Raw genomic sequence first — 13194 nt, 5'->3', positions numbered from 1 at the left:
CGACTAAAGACATGCAGAAAGGTCAATCTAGCTTTCATAATCATACTTCTTATCTGCACCAAAGTGAAATCCACCTTTGGTAGACTTCAAAAAACTTTGACCAAAAAAATTGTTTAAATTATCAAAATTTTAAAAAAACGATACTTATATAAAATATAGATTTGTTATGAAAAATTTTTTTACAAAATTTATTTTTTAAAACAAAGTCACGTATACATGAAAAGATACGGTCAAAGTATTATTCAAAGACGACCAAGATGCAAGTGTTATTCTTGGTGTAGATTGGAAGGAGTACGTAACAAGTTTGTCCATTTTCAAATTTGCGCTTGCAATTTCAACATTAGACTCAAGATCACGAGAATGGAGTCTTATTTGGTTGCTTTTTAAAATCACGGAAATTGGAAAATCATGGGAAGCGGCTAAATGGAGTCTTGTTTGGTTGTCCAATTCATGAAAAGTAGAACTTCTTATGAAACTCCAATTCCTACATAATGTAGGAGACTAGGAGGTCACTTACCTAACCCCCCTAGGTAAGTGGGAATTCCCACATGAAATGAAGTTCCCACATTCAACCAAACCACATTTAAACAATTCACGTGATTTTCAAGTTCATATGAATTTAATCTTCCAGGGAATTCTATCTTCCTATGCCGAACCAACTGTATAGATTAACCCGATGATTACCCAAGTGGTTATACATTAAACGGCTAAATTGACAAATTGGTAAAAAAAGTAAGGGATAATGGACAATTTGGTAAAAAAAGTTTCATTTTGGACAAATTGGTAAAAAAAATGAAGGGATGGACAAATACACCCAAAAAAAATGAATATCTAGATAATTAGCACAAATGATCATTTAAGGCGGGTATATCCGTATTAAGTTTAATACGGGTCAAATAGTCGGAATAAAATAAAAACAAAATGCATGAGAAAAATGCAATAAGATATACTCGACCCGTTTTAATATTAAGACAGATATAGTTGTTTAAGGGTTCAGATGAGTCACTTTCGAGTTTACTAGTTTCGGATCGGATTATCTCGGGTTAAGGTCCTTTTCGGACCAACTAATATCAAATTATTCATTGATTATAACCGGTTTGCAACAATAAATATTCGGGTCAGGTTTCGGTGGGTTGGGTTAATTCGGGTTTTGGAGCTTGAGTTCGGGTGTCGGGTTGGGTTTATTCGGTACATCTGGCAAACGGGCCAGGCCAGCGTAGGTTGAGTTAGTTCGGTTTCGCATTTTTTCGGGTTAATTCGGGTTGAGTCATTTTCGTTTTCAGGTATGTGCGATATATTTTTCGGCCCATTTTCGGGTCAATGATTAAGATAAAAAAAGTCATTTCAAGTTTTTTTTTGTTAAATAAAAGTTAGATTTTGTCGGCTCATTTTTTGGGTTGGGTGATCTTAGATTGGGCCATTTCGGGTCGGGTCATTTACTTGTCAAGAAAATTTGGGTCATTTTCACGCCAAGTCGAGTCAAACGGGTTATTAGCCACGAATAACTTGATAATAGTTGGCCCGAAAATGACCTAAACCGAAATAACCCGATCCGAAACCAACAAGTCCGAAATTGACTCGACCCTAACCGACTCGACCCGAACCCATGAACAACTATATCCGTCTTAAGATTAAAACGGGTCGAGTATATCTCACGTGTGCATATAAAACAAATTTGTTGCGTTTTTCTCATGCATTTTGCTTTTGTTTTGTTCGGCCTATTTGACCCATATTAAACTTAATACGGACATATCCGTCTTAAATGATAATTTGTGCTAATTAATTGGATTACAATTCTTTTTTGGTGTATTTGTCCAATCCTCCATTTTTTTTTTTACCAATTTGTCCAAAAAAAAACTTTTTTTACCAATTTGTCCACTACTCCTTCCTTTTTTTACCAATTTGTCAATTTGGCCTAAACATTACATTAAACTGTCATCACCAGTATATTTTCTCCTTTTTCCAATTTTAGAACTAGAGGTGGACTAAAGAGTTGACTCGACAAATAGTTTATCGAAGGTAAGCAAATCATGCCTGGCCGACCTTGAATAGACAAGCAAAAAAATAATACGGAATAGTTTGAAGGCAACGCACAAAAAAATTAATAATAATAATCTCCCTCTGAATTAGAGCATTAGGAAAAGAGAGCGCCTTGTGCCGCATAGAATTCTACGAGTTGGGTGAGGTCGATTGATGGTGCACCCGCTAGGTAATCCCGCCAATTAGCTTCTTCACGGAGGTACGAGTTTACTCGCACGTTGACTCGCACACATGTCAGACGGGTCATGTACATGAATAGTTGAAATCTTTTGGGACAAAATCAATAAGCAAATGGCAAGAGTGCACCTGACATTGTTTGTTGAATATCCTTGTGCAGAAATTGCCATACTCCAGCTTGCTCTATAACAAGAGAATCTAAAACCCACTGTGTAATTGAAAGTAATAGTGTAATACTATAAACAGAATCTCATCAACATTGAGCTACAAGTTACAATACAAAAATGAAAAATAAATTGGAAGATAGTACACTAGTTTTCCCCGCACTGTTTACCAGTAACTACGAAAAATAACCTGATTAGAGTCTACGGGAAGCACAGTTGCTAATCATCGTCACCAGAAACTTTCTGCTTCTTCCATTTATAGGCAGCCTCCAAAATCCTCAGATTGGTTGTCTGAGTTTCCTCTGGGAAGAGGTAGTCAAAGAACTCTTCAAACCTGTCAAAATTTACAAGAAATAAATACATTTGAAGATAACATTGAACAGACTTCAGCAATTGAGAAAGCCAGAATTGTAAATTCATTTATGCAGCAGCAGGATAAAAGCAGAAAGCATTTGGAACAAGACCCACAGATGACATCACAAAGCACAAGCATGATTCCAGGGTCTATTCAGCTGTGTACCTTTCAGTGCAAACTAACTCTCACCAAATAATACAAGCATTTATCAGGCTGGGACAAGTGCAAATAACGTGAGGTTCAATTATTTGACAATCATGCGGTTAAATTGTCCAACAAAAAAACTAGGGCACCTGAATAAGGACTCATTCTAACCAAATAGCCAGTGCCACTTTGACATGGCAAAGTCATCCGGTCTGAAAACAAGTACACCCTCCACTTAAAATGACTACATTTCCAAATATCACAAGATATAAGAAAGGGAGGGAAGGGTGTCAAATGTGTTGAGCAAACAAGTTGATCGATTGTTGAGATCCCACAAACTTTTGAAAAGGTATTTTGTCTTTTAACAGTCAAAATTAACTACCAATGTGGTGATTTGGTTTGAGTGACAGAAAAAGGAAAACGCGTTAAATCCAATTTATGACGGGTGGGTATATTAGGAAGTTGGAGGACATACCCTGCTGGACCATCCTCTGTCATTAGAGGCCGACGCCTCTTGAGTTTCTTGGGCATCTTAGCCTGGACTAAAGCAACATCTCCAAGCTCACCAAAATCTTTCTCCGTGTTCAGCCACTCTTCTAAGAGCATCGCCCTCTCCTCTTTCAACTCAGGAGCAGAAACCCTGTAATGACTGATAGCTCGTTCAAAAACACCTGATACATAGACAAGGTTATCAGCTAACTGCAAGGTTGAAGAATTATTTATTCACACAAAAGGCAACAGTCACCAAAACTCCAAGAAAGTAAAGATCAAACAAGTCAGAAGAAATAGTGCCAGAATAGTTGAAACTACTTTCAAGCTTTGATCTAGTAGCTAGAACTACTTGGATAATTAAAAGCAAGTCTCATTTCAGACGGGTGGTATCCATCTTAAGTTCAGACGGAAAAAATGTGAACATTTTCTTATAAAACGTTAACACTAGTTTATTGTTTGAAAGTGACAATTTAGTGCTCCCTCCTATTCACCATTTTCTTCCCTATTTCCTTAAACGGATTATTCACGTTTTCTTCCCTATTTCCTTTTTTGGTTTGATTTGTGTGGTCCAAATTCAATAGCATGTGGGGTAGTGTATTTTGTATGGTCCAAATTCAATTTCTTATTTCTTGTGCAAAAAGAAAAGGGAAAGAAAATGGTGAATAGGAGGGAGTATCTTTTTATCATTAAATGACCAATTCTTATTATAAAATGGCAACATTTTTCTCGTCTTAAATTAAGACCGTCTGAAATGAGAATTTGTGAATAATCAAAGGGAAAGAGACCGATATATGTAACCAACAGCAATCGAGGGATAAAATGAGCATCAATATACTATTCCACTGTGAGCTCACTCTCAAACTTTAGCATGCCAAAATGTCTAACTGCACATTTAGAAACATGCGAGTAGTTCACACTTGAGAAAGTTTCTAAGAAACATACTGTAGCCTACACCAATTGCATCAGATGAGTAATTACCTTTAATATATATACTTCAGAAAGCATGTTATAAAGTTATAATGACATTATCAACCAAGGTTTCTACACAACAGAAGAGATAACGAGCACAAAGCCATTTAAGAGACAACGATTACTTACGTCTAGCGTGCTGTGCACACAGTTTCTTTTTCTCGCATAGCATTTCCTGAATTTCCTCGTCTGCCATGTCTGGGGCCCCACTATCTTCCATAGCAGTAGCTTCAAACTTAGCATAGCTAATCCACACCTTCAAGTGCTTTGTTCGATCAAGAAGTCTCTCATATAGAGCTCTGGTATTTTCATATTCGCCTTCAGATATCTCGAAATCAATGTATGCCTGTTATAAAACCTCAGCGTTACAATAAATTCAAACATGTACACATCAAAGCATTATCTGATTTTCTTACTACAATTCAGTAACAACAATTATTTAAAAAGTTGATACTCTCGCGTAAGTTTTAGGACTCAAACTAAACATGATATGGGTACTGAGTGTGAACAGAGGCTGAAACCAGTACATTCGACAACAAATCATATCAATTGATAAATTACATAAAGCATTGAGCATAAGACTCACAACTACTCACAAAAACACCTAGGGCTGCCTTTGACAAGCTGTTTACAGAAGCAGCAGCTAAAGAGGCACACTAGCGTGCAATTTTCATATTTTTCCTTTTACGTATTTTGTTATGCATTTCCCTTTGCTCCAATATACCCAACTCTTTTACTTCACATGTCAATCCTCTTCAAAATACAAAATTATGGTACCGTTGCACAAAAATAAATTTTAAAAACAAATTTGTGTGCAACAAACAGTGTGTCTAGTCATTTAGTGTGCATGACTTTCACACCTTCGCCTCACGTCTTGCACCTCGTTGCTTCGGAGCACCTTTAGAGCTACATTTGTCTATAAGGTAGGTGAGCTCTATATTTATATAATTCACAACATAAATCACTTCCGAAAACAGGATTCCTGTAGTTACCTTCCACAACAATTCGGGCATATCTAATGCAGGTTGGGCAATCGCAAGTTCATAAATAGCCCTCGCTCTATCCGTCTCACACAAAGATCTCTCTAGCTCAGCATATTTAGTCCACGCGTAGCAGTTTTCTGGTGACCAATCTAGATATTTTTCATAAAGTTTTCTGCAACGGTCAATGTTTCCCAATTGCAACTCTATTTCAATGTACTTCTTGAATATCTGTCAACCAATAGCAATTGTTAGAGCGTGTAAAGATAAAATTAATTTAGAAGTTACTAGTAAGAATAAGATAACTCAGGAATCAGAACTAACCTTATCTTTTGGAGCCCTTCCTATCGCATTGCCCAATATCTGTCGGGCACCATTGAGATTTAATTGTCGTATCTCAAATTGAGCTGCCAACAGCCAGATCTTTGCAAATGAGAATTTGTCATGAGGAATTAACTTAAGACATTCCCTGAAAAAATGCAACAGCAAATGTTACAACAAAAGGTACAAAGAAGTTGAGATATGACACCCAGAAATCAATATATTACTGAACCACTCAATCTTACCCTTCTTACAGATATACAAAGTTTAAAGAATAAGAAAAGACAGACCATGATGATACCAAGATTAGTTAATAAGACATAGATGGCACATTGCACGCCAACATCAAATTCCGTATACAGTTAACAGGTCAAGAGCTAACGGACCAAGTCAAGAGTAGGAGCTTAAAAGAACTACAATTCTACAAACACTATTTACACTCACTTGTCAAAACCCCCCCCCCCCCCCCCCAAAAACTGGAAGCCAAATTTGAAAAAATCTAGCCAATCAATGTAATGTGATATACATGGCGTCAACGATCTTACTTGGCTGATCAATTGTGCCCAAAACTAAACAAACTAAGCCGGGCCAGTGAAATGACAATTGAAACTACAATATTACAAGGCACAATTCCGTGAAAATTCTGTTTTCCATGGAAAGATGTTTGAGGAAGATGCAAGCATGCACTACATTGCAGTGCAAGGAAGCAATAAAGAAAAGCGTAAATGCTATGTTCTCAATAAATTACCTGTATACTTCTCTTGTTCGTTCCATATCCTCAGCCTCAAGTTCCTCATACAAAGCGTAATTGATCCTAGGAATCATTCAGAAGAAAGTGAGAAATTGCACGGGTTACTGAATCAAATACAGAGATTCCAGTAAACATAACTGACATTTAAACACAATTAAGGGTACAGTTTCTATATTCAAACTTTCGACTTTCGAGTCCCTATTTGAATCTACTGACATGCTTACAAGCAAGCACTATACTGTTAAGCTGCGCAATGACATAAAATCTTAAGAGTTATGAACTTATGAAGTTCCTAATTACTTCCAAATGACATAAAATCTTAAAGAGTTATGCAGTTATGAAGTTCCTAATTACTTCCACAACCACAACATGAGAAAACCGCCCACTGGCACATAAGTTGTCAATTAATGAATGTGACCGGGGGCTCATAGTTTGATACAATGAAGAGGAATATGGTTTATATCAAAACATCAATACTTACCACAAGTAAATGTAACGTTGCCAGTAGCGTTTCTCCTCGGCCGGAGGAACATTCGCTATTGCTCGTTCATATACTTCCCTAACTCTCTCTTTGATACCCACACTTTCCTCTAATCGAATGTAATCAAACCAATTGTCATAGTTAAGGGGATTTTTCCTAACCTCGTCCTCATATTGAAATCTCCTTTTCCCCACTATGGCATCATCAATCCCCTCTTTATCCCCGTATTGCTTCTCAAATGCAACAAACTTCTTATAAACCTCCTCAGCTCGTCCTTTAGGTATGTGATCCAACGCAAATTTATAGATGCACCGAGCACGATCTGTCTCCTTGCACTTTTCCTCAAACTCGGCAAATGCCACAAACAGCAGCTCAGCTTCTTCATCATCAGCCAATATGTCCACAGCTCTCTCGTAGCAATTTCTGGCTCGGGCAATGTCCCCATTTTTCATTTCGAATTTTGCAAATCGAATCCACGACCCAACTTTTGGGTGACACTGTACAAACCTCTCATATATTCCTCGGGCACGATCGATCTCATTGTAACGCAGCTCAAACTTAATGAAAGAGAGCCACCCCTGTTGATCAGGCTGCCATTGCATCCATCTTTCAAAAACTTGTCTAGCACCAGCCACATTACCAAGCATCTCTTCCATATGAATGTACTTATACCACAACTGATCTATTCTTGGCAAATACGAGACGGCACGGTCCCACACATTCCTAGCATGGTTCACATTCTTATTCTTCATCTCCATTTCAGCATATTTCAGCCACAATGTATGATTCCTATAATCAACGTCCAACGCTCTCTCCCAAACAGACCGAGCACGCTTAAAGTCCATCTGGGACTCCTCCCACTTGGCATACTTAACCCACACACCTGTATTCCATCTCACCCTACGAATCAAATCCTCATACTCCTTACGCTTCCTCAGACGGTAGTCTGCAAGCTCAGTGGAATCAGTGATCTTTTGCTTAGGAGGGCGGATTTCAGCCTCTTGTCGCTCACGTGCTTCCCTCAAGATTTGTTCAGCGGTAATTTGGATGGAAGCAGGGGTCTTGTTCTTGACCCGTGTTGCCCGTGGTAGTTTTACTTCCGTGTCTCTCTTTGTCAGGTACCCTAGTTCAGGGTCCGACTCCTTGTACGAACCCATTGTTTACTTAAAACTGGACAACCTATCAATCTAAAAAACGCAAAAACGACTCCAAATTAGCTTAAATTCGAAAGGCTTAAACGATACACTATACCATAAATCTCAAAACTCGCGAAACAAGAACACGGGTTTAGATGAAATCAATAGGATGCTTAACGAATTCTACAAGTAAAGCAAGGAACATACATACATCCATACTAACATACAGTTTATCATACCAATACCTAATTAATTGCTAATCTGGCAATATGCATAACTAGTGTTTGTAATCAAATGAGGATTTGATTTGATTGAAATTGCTTGAATTGAAGTGCTAGAATTCAATTTGAGTATTTGGGGGGAAATCAAAATATTTGAGCAGAAATAAATCAGAGGCCGTAATTAACTGAGATTACTCTGAAGAGAAGTAAGAGAGGGAAGAAATACATACCTGAATTTGAATTGGAGTTGAATCGAATTGAATTAGGGTTGCGCAATTTGGCGCTAGGTTTGAGAAATAATTTGGGGATTTTATTTAGTTTGAGGAAAGTACTAGAGGAGGACTGCAGATAGCCGACTTTAGAGCATTAGCAAGGATGGTTTTTTTCATTGGGTTATCAAAACAAACCTCAAAAATAAAGTTAAGTTTGTCTCATTGCAAACAAAAGTTGGTTCTTAAATTAACAACGGTTTTTATCATCACATTTGTAAGATGTAGATAAGAAATCTAAAAAGAAACAATTAATGATGTTTTTAACAGAAAGTGATAAGATATTGCAATTTCCCATAAAAACATCATTAATTCTTTCCCTTTTGGTTTTTATCCTATCTTTAAGCGAGCCCAAGACTATATCTGTTGGATGTACAATGAGCATTGTACATCCAAGGTTATTTTAGTCTTTTTTCAAATTTTTTTGCAAAAAAAAGGTAACGTAATTCAATTTTCAATCTAATCCACTGTTTCCATATTTTTTCTAACTTCTCTTCATCTTCCTCCATCATCCAGTTAATGAATCATCTTCTCCCTTAAATTATTATAATTAATTGACTATGCGGAACTGAGCATCATCTTGAAAGAATTTTTTTATCCAAAATTTATAATGCATGAAAATAGTTGAAGCTCGTATTATTTTTACATTAGCTCGTATTCTTATCTGAATATCTCGTATTCTTATGTGCTCGTATTTTAAAGCTCATAATCATTTTAAGCTCGTATTCTTTTTACATTAGCTCGTATTCTTATCTTAATAGCTCGTATTCTTATGTGCTCGTATTTTTAAGCCCGTGATCCTTTTAAGCTCGTGTTCTTTTTACTTTAGCTCGTATTCTTATCTTAATAGCTCGTATACTTATGTGCTCGTTTTTTTAAGTTCGTGATCCTTTTAAGCTCGTATTCTTTTTACATTAGCTCATATTCTTATCTTAATAGCTCGTATTCTTAGGTGCTCGTATTTTTTAGTTCGTATTCTTTTAATAATAGTTCGTATGATTGGGGTAGAAATTTACCTCAAAGTATTGTTAGATGCATTTTTCCTTCCTGATGATGATATAAATTGCTTCTCGTTCACGAAATATTGTTAGATGCGTTTCTCCTCCTTGATGATGATGTAAATTGCTTCCCTTTCACCATTTTAGAATCAAAATTATGGAGAAGAGAGATTTGTCGACTGTCGTTTAAGAGAAATTTAAAGAAGGGAAAGAAGAGGGTTTGTCGACTGAAGAGAAATCAGGATTAGGGAAAAAGAGATGCGTAGAATTTATTTTTATTTTTATTGGGCTTAGATAGATATATATAATATATGGGCCTGTTGTACAATGCTACAGTACAACAGGATGTAGGATCTTATTTGTGGCCTAGTGGGCATATGATAGAAAAACCCAATTAACCAATAATTACATTAACCAATTAGTTATGGATTAAAGAAAAACTTTATTTAAAGTTTTTTCCATTGTAGCAAAAAATTTGAGATTATTGAGATTGTCAAAATATGATGTAAAGTTCTTCCATTGTACTTGCTCTTATTATTTGTAAGTTTTTTTTTTTTTTGCGAGATTATTATTTGTAAATTTTAGTTATACATGACATCATTTGATGTATACATCAGATGATATAGTTATGATATAGTTTTTTAGCATTACGATAAAGATTTTTAGTTTTAATTTAAAAAATTTGTGTCTTATTATAAAGTTTTTGAGTTCATTTACTTAACTATTAATCTCAAAAAATTATATATAAGCTTAAAAAAAATTGATTTTTGACGTAAAACTAAAATGTAATTATAAACTCTATAGAACTCAAAAACTCATTAAGTGTGAGTAGTACATCTGATGTAAAACCCTTTTACTCATCTATTACGAGTAATATTATTATGGCTGTCCGGACTACTTAAATATACCATTTAAAATTATTTGTATTAGAGTATGTTTGGCCTAATTTTCTAAAACTGAATTTTGTTAATTTTCTATAAAGATTTTCAAAAGCACGGTGTTTATTTGGTACTTCTATTTTTAAGGACAAAAACATATTTTTTGAGCTTTTAAGAAACTATTTTCAACTTTTAAAGATTGTGTGTTTGGTCAATTTGTATTTTTATACCCAAAAAACATTTTAAAAAGTTAGGCCAAATAAACATAAAATATACTCCCTCCGTTCCGGTCAATTATCCATTTGTTTTGGCACAAAACCAATGAAAGAGAAATGAGTCAATTACTAAATGAGAAATGGAACAAATTGAGTACAAATTGAGTGTGAACGATCAAATTGTTCATCAAATTCATTCTTAAAATAGAAAGGACAACAACTCACTGAGACACCCCAATATGGAAAAGGACAACAAATGACCGGGACAGAGGGAGTAATTGACTTGACTTGTTTAGTAGAAATAATGTAATTTCTATTTTTGCACACTGATCGGTGGTATTTCTCGATTAACTGAGGGTTTTGTACTCGGTTATTAAATCAAGCGACTTTTATTTGTTTATTAGTTTAAATTGTTTATTGCAACATCTAATCACAAGTAATTAGTTAGAGGCCTTAACTAATTAATTGATTTATCGCAGATTGAGAGCCTGAAACGAAATAGTGTTGTTTCAATAGATCTCGTTAGCTGCATTCTAGCGGTGATTAGCTATCCGAGAAGGCCTTATTACTGCTGTAACACCCCGATTTATAAAGGAGCCTCTAGCAAGACATTCCCTAATAAACCGGACTGTTACCATCTCGGTTTCCCGAGGTAGTGAATAACAAATTAAACTCCAAGGCAAATTACATAATTTCTTTAACTTAACTTTTTTACAAAACCTCATTTACATCAAATTACAAAGAACTAACATAAATAAAAGTGAAAGTCTTCTAAATGATGATCTAGCTACTAAGTCTTCTGATCCAGTGTCTCACGCCCATCAAGCTCCCATCCTATCTCATAAACCTGTCAAGTCTGCTCGCCAACATTTGGGTCATCACAGGTGTTCACGAATACACAGGGTCAACCACGAGGTTAAGTAGGGAATACAAGGAAACAACAAAATATGATATGCATGCTCCTCCGTCACCTCCACCTCCATCTCAACTCATATCTCATAACCCGTACAACCCAGCCATACCGATCCCCGGTAGACTATATATCGACCGTAGCCGATCTGCCAGCTCGCAGCTGAGGACACCAGGGCAAGTCCTGCAGAACCCGCCTGGGCCTTATCACAACATCATCATCATCACACCACGTCCCCACAACATCCTCCATCTCCAATGCATATGAATGCTCAAGAAATTAATGCAACACAATATGTATATCATTGAACTGGTAAATCATAGAATCATGCCGGTTACCGAATGTTGTGATAATATACTCAATACGATCAATTCAGTCAAGCACATTTCAGGATATGAATCATAACATGAATCAACAACCACGAATCACGTCAACGTTCACAGTTTGGTCATATGAAACACAAACAAGTCAACACAATTCAACAACAACGATAATAAGTCAAGTGTATTTCTCTACCTTTTCGCAATCCAAGCACACAAGCAATCAATTATGATCCTTCACATATCCATCACCTACATAACATAATTATGTATAATTACCACCTACTCAATCAAATAATCATGCACATAATCAACTTAAAGAACAAACACGATTTTTCCTGATTTTCCAACACATGACAGACTCGGAATAAAATACATAACTAATTCCAGAAAAATCAAATTGATACAAGGCCAATTGGATTGGAACCCCATGAGTCTTAGCTACAAATTATATCCAACAAGTTTTTCTCAAATTCCAAACTTATCAAGAGTTTTCAGACTGATTTCCAAAAACTGACAGAAACCGTCGCATAAAAAGTATTGATTCATAAAACGAGTTTAAAACATTATTTTGCAGTAATTCCAAATCCTATTATCATCTAGACTATACAAAGATGATGTATGAAGAAGCCTCATAACTGAATCGACATAAAAATTAGGGTTTTAAATCATTTTCCACAACCAAATCAGATTCGCGGACTTTTCAGCGACATGTTCATAAATAAATCACCTAGGACAAACCATAAAGAATTTGACTACGAGATTTTATATGCATAAACTAGACATCAAAAACAGGACTCTCTTTTCAAACTTTTTGAAGACGAACACTTTAAAACAATATAAACAATGGAATGAAATCGACTTACAAACAGGGAAATCGAATTAGGTTGGAATCGATGAGAAATCTTCAATCAAATGAAAGGCTCGACAATTCTTCTTCCTCTCCCTTTCTCTAGGTTTAGAAATGGTTTTATGAATGATAAAATGAAAAGAGGGGAGAGGGAGAGCGGCTCTTAGATTAGGTTTAGGGTAAATGGTGGTTACATGTTCCGGGTAGGGCAAATGGGTTAAACGGGTATGGTCAATGGGTAAATGTAGATGGGTAATTCTTGACCCAAAAGACAAAATGTGATATAGCCCGACTCAACATATACGATATAAACCCGACTTAATAACATTCACGATATTACGATGCAACCAATATAAAATATATAATACTAATATATAATAATATCCGTTTAATCGATTATATAAAATACGGGGTATTACAGTCTACCCTCCTTAAAAGAAACTTCGTCCCGAAGTTTACCCTCTCTACCAACCAACGCAAACGAATTATGAAACGCATATACAAAAGTATGTAAGACACCCAC

General features: G+C 35.9%; 1 protein-coding gene across 1 annotated transcript; it reads right to left on the bottom strand.

Moving 5' to 3' along the window:
* Positions 1-2430: 2430 nt before the first annotated feature.
* LOC141640388 (uncharacterized) lies at positions 2431-8659 on the bottom strand. Its single transcript, XM_074449191.1, has 8 exons — positions 8462-8659; positions 6875-8061; positions 6391-6456; positions 5646-5790; positions 5334-5552; positions 4471-4687; positions 3356-3551; positions 2431-2715 (listed from the first exon to the last, which is right to left on the bottom strand). Exons 2-8 carry the CDS (start codon positions 8029-8031, stop codon positions 2601-2603), a joined length of 2115 nt encoding a protein of 704 aa, XP_074305292.1. The 5' UTR covers positions 8032-8061; positions 8462-8659; the 3' UTR covers positions 2431-2600.
* Between the last annotated feature and the right edge of the window lie 4535 nt (positions 8660-13194).

Source organism: Silene latifolia, unplaced genomic scaffold, assembly GCF_048544455.1.
Source record: "Silene latifolia isolate original U9 population unplaced genomic scaffold, ASM4854445v1 scaffold_79, whole genome shotgun sequence".
Taxonomy (NCBI): domain Eukaryota; kingdom Viridiplantae; phylum Streptophyta; class Magnoliopsida; order Caryophyllales; family Caryophyllaceae; genus Silene; species Silene latifolia.
The sequence above is the reverse complement of the archived record's forward strand: the minus strand, read 5'-3'. Positions and strand labels throughout refer to the sequence as shown.

Excerpts from the sequence above, each read along its gene's own strand:
- LOC141640388 (XM_074449191.1), bottom strand. The coding sequence starts at position 8,031 with ATGGGTTCGTACAAGGAGTCGGACCCTGAACTAGGGTACCTGACAAAG. Across the intron at positions 5,791-6,390 it reads CGAACAAGAGAAGTATACAG|GGAATGTCTTAAGTTAATTC; the intron begins GTAATTTATTGA and ends GCATTTTTTCAG. Across the intron at positions 3,552-4,470 it reads GTGTGCACAGCACGCTAGAC|GTGTTTTTGAACGAGCTATC; the intron begins GTAAGTAATCGT and ends TCTATGTATCAG.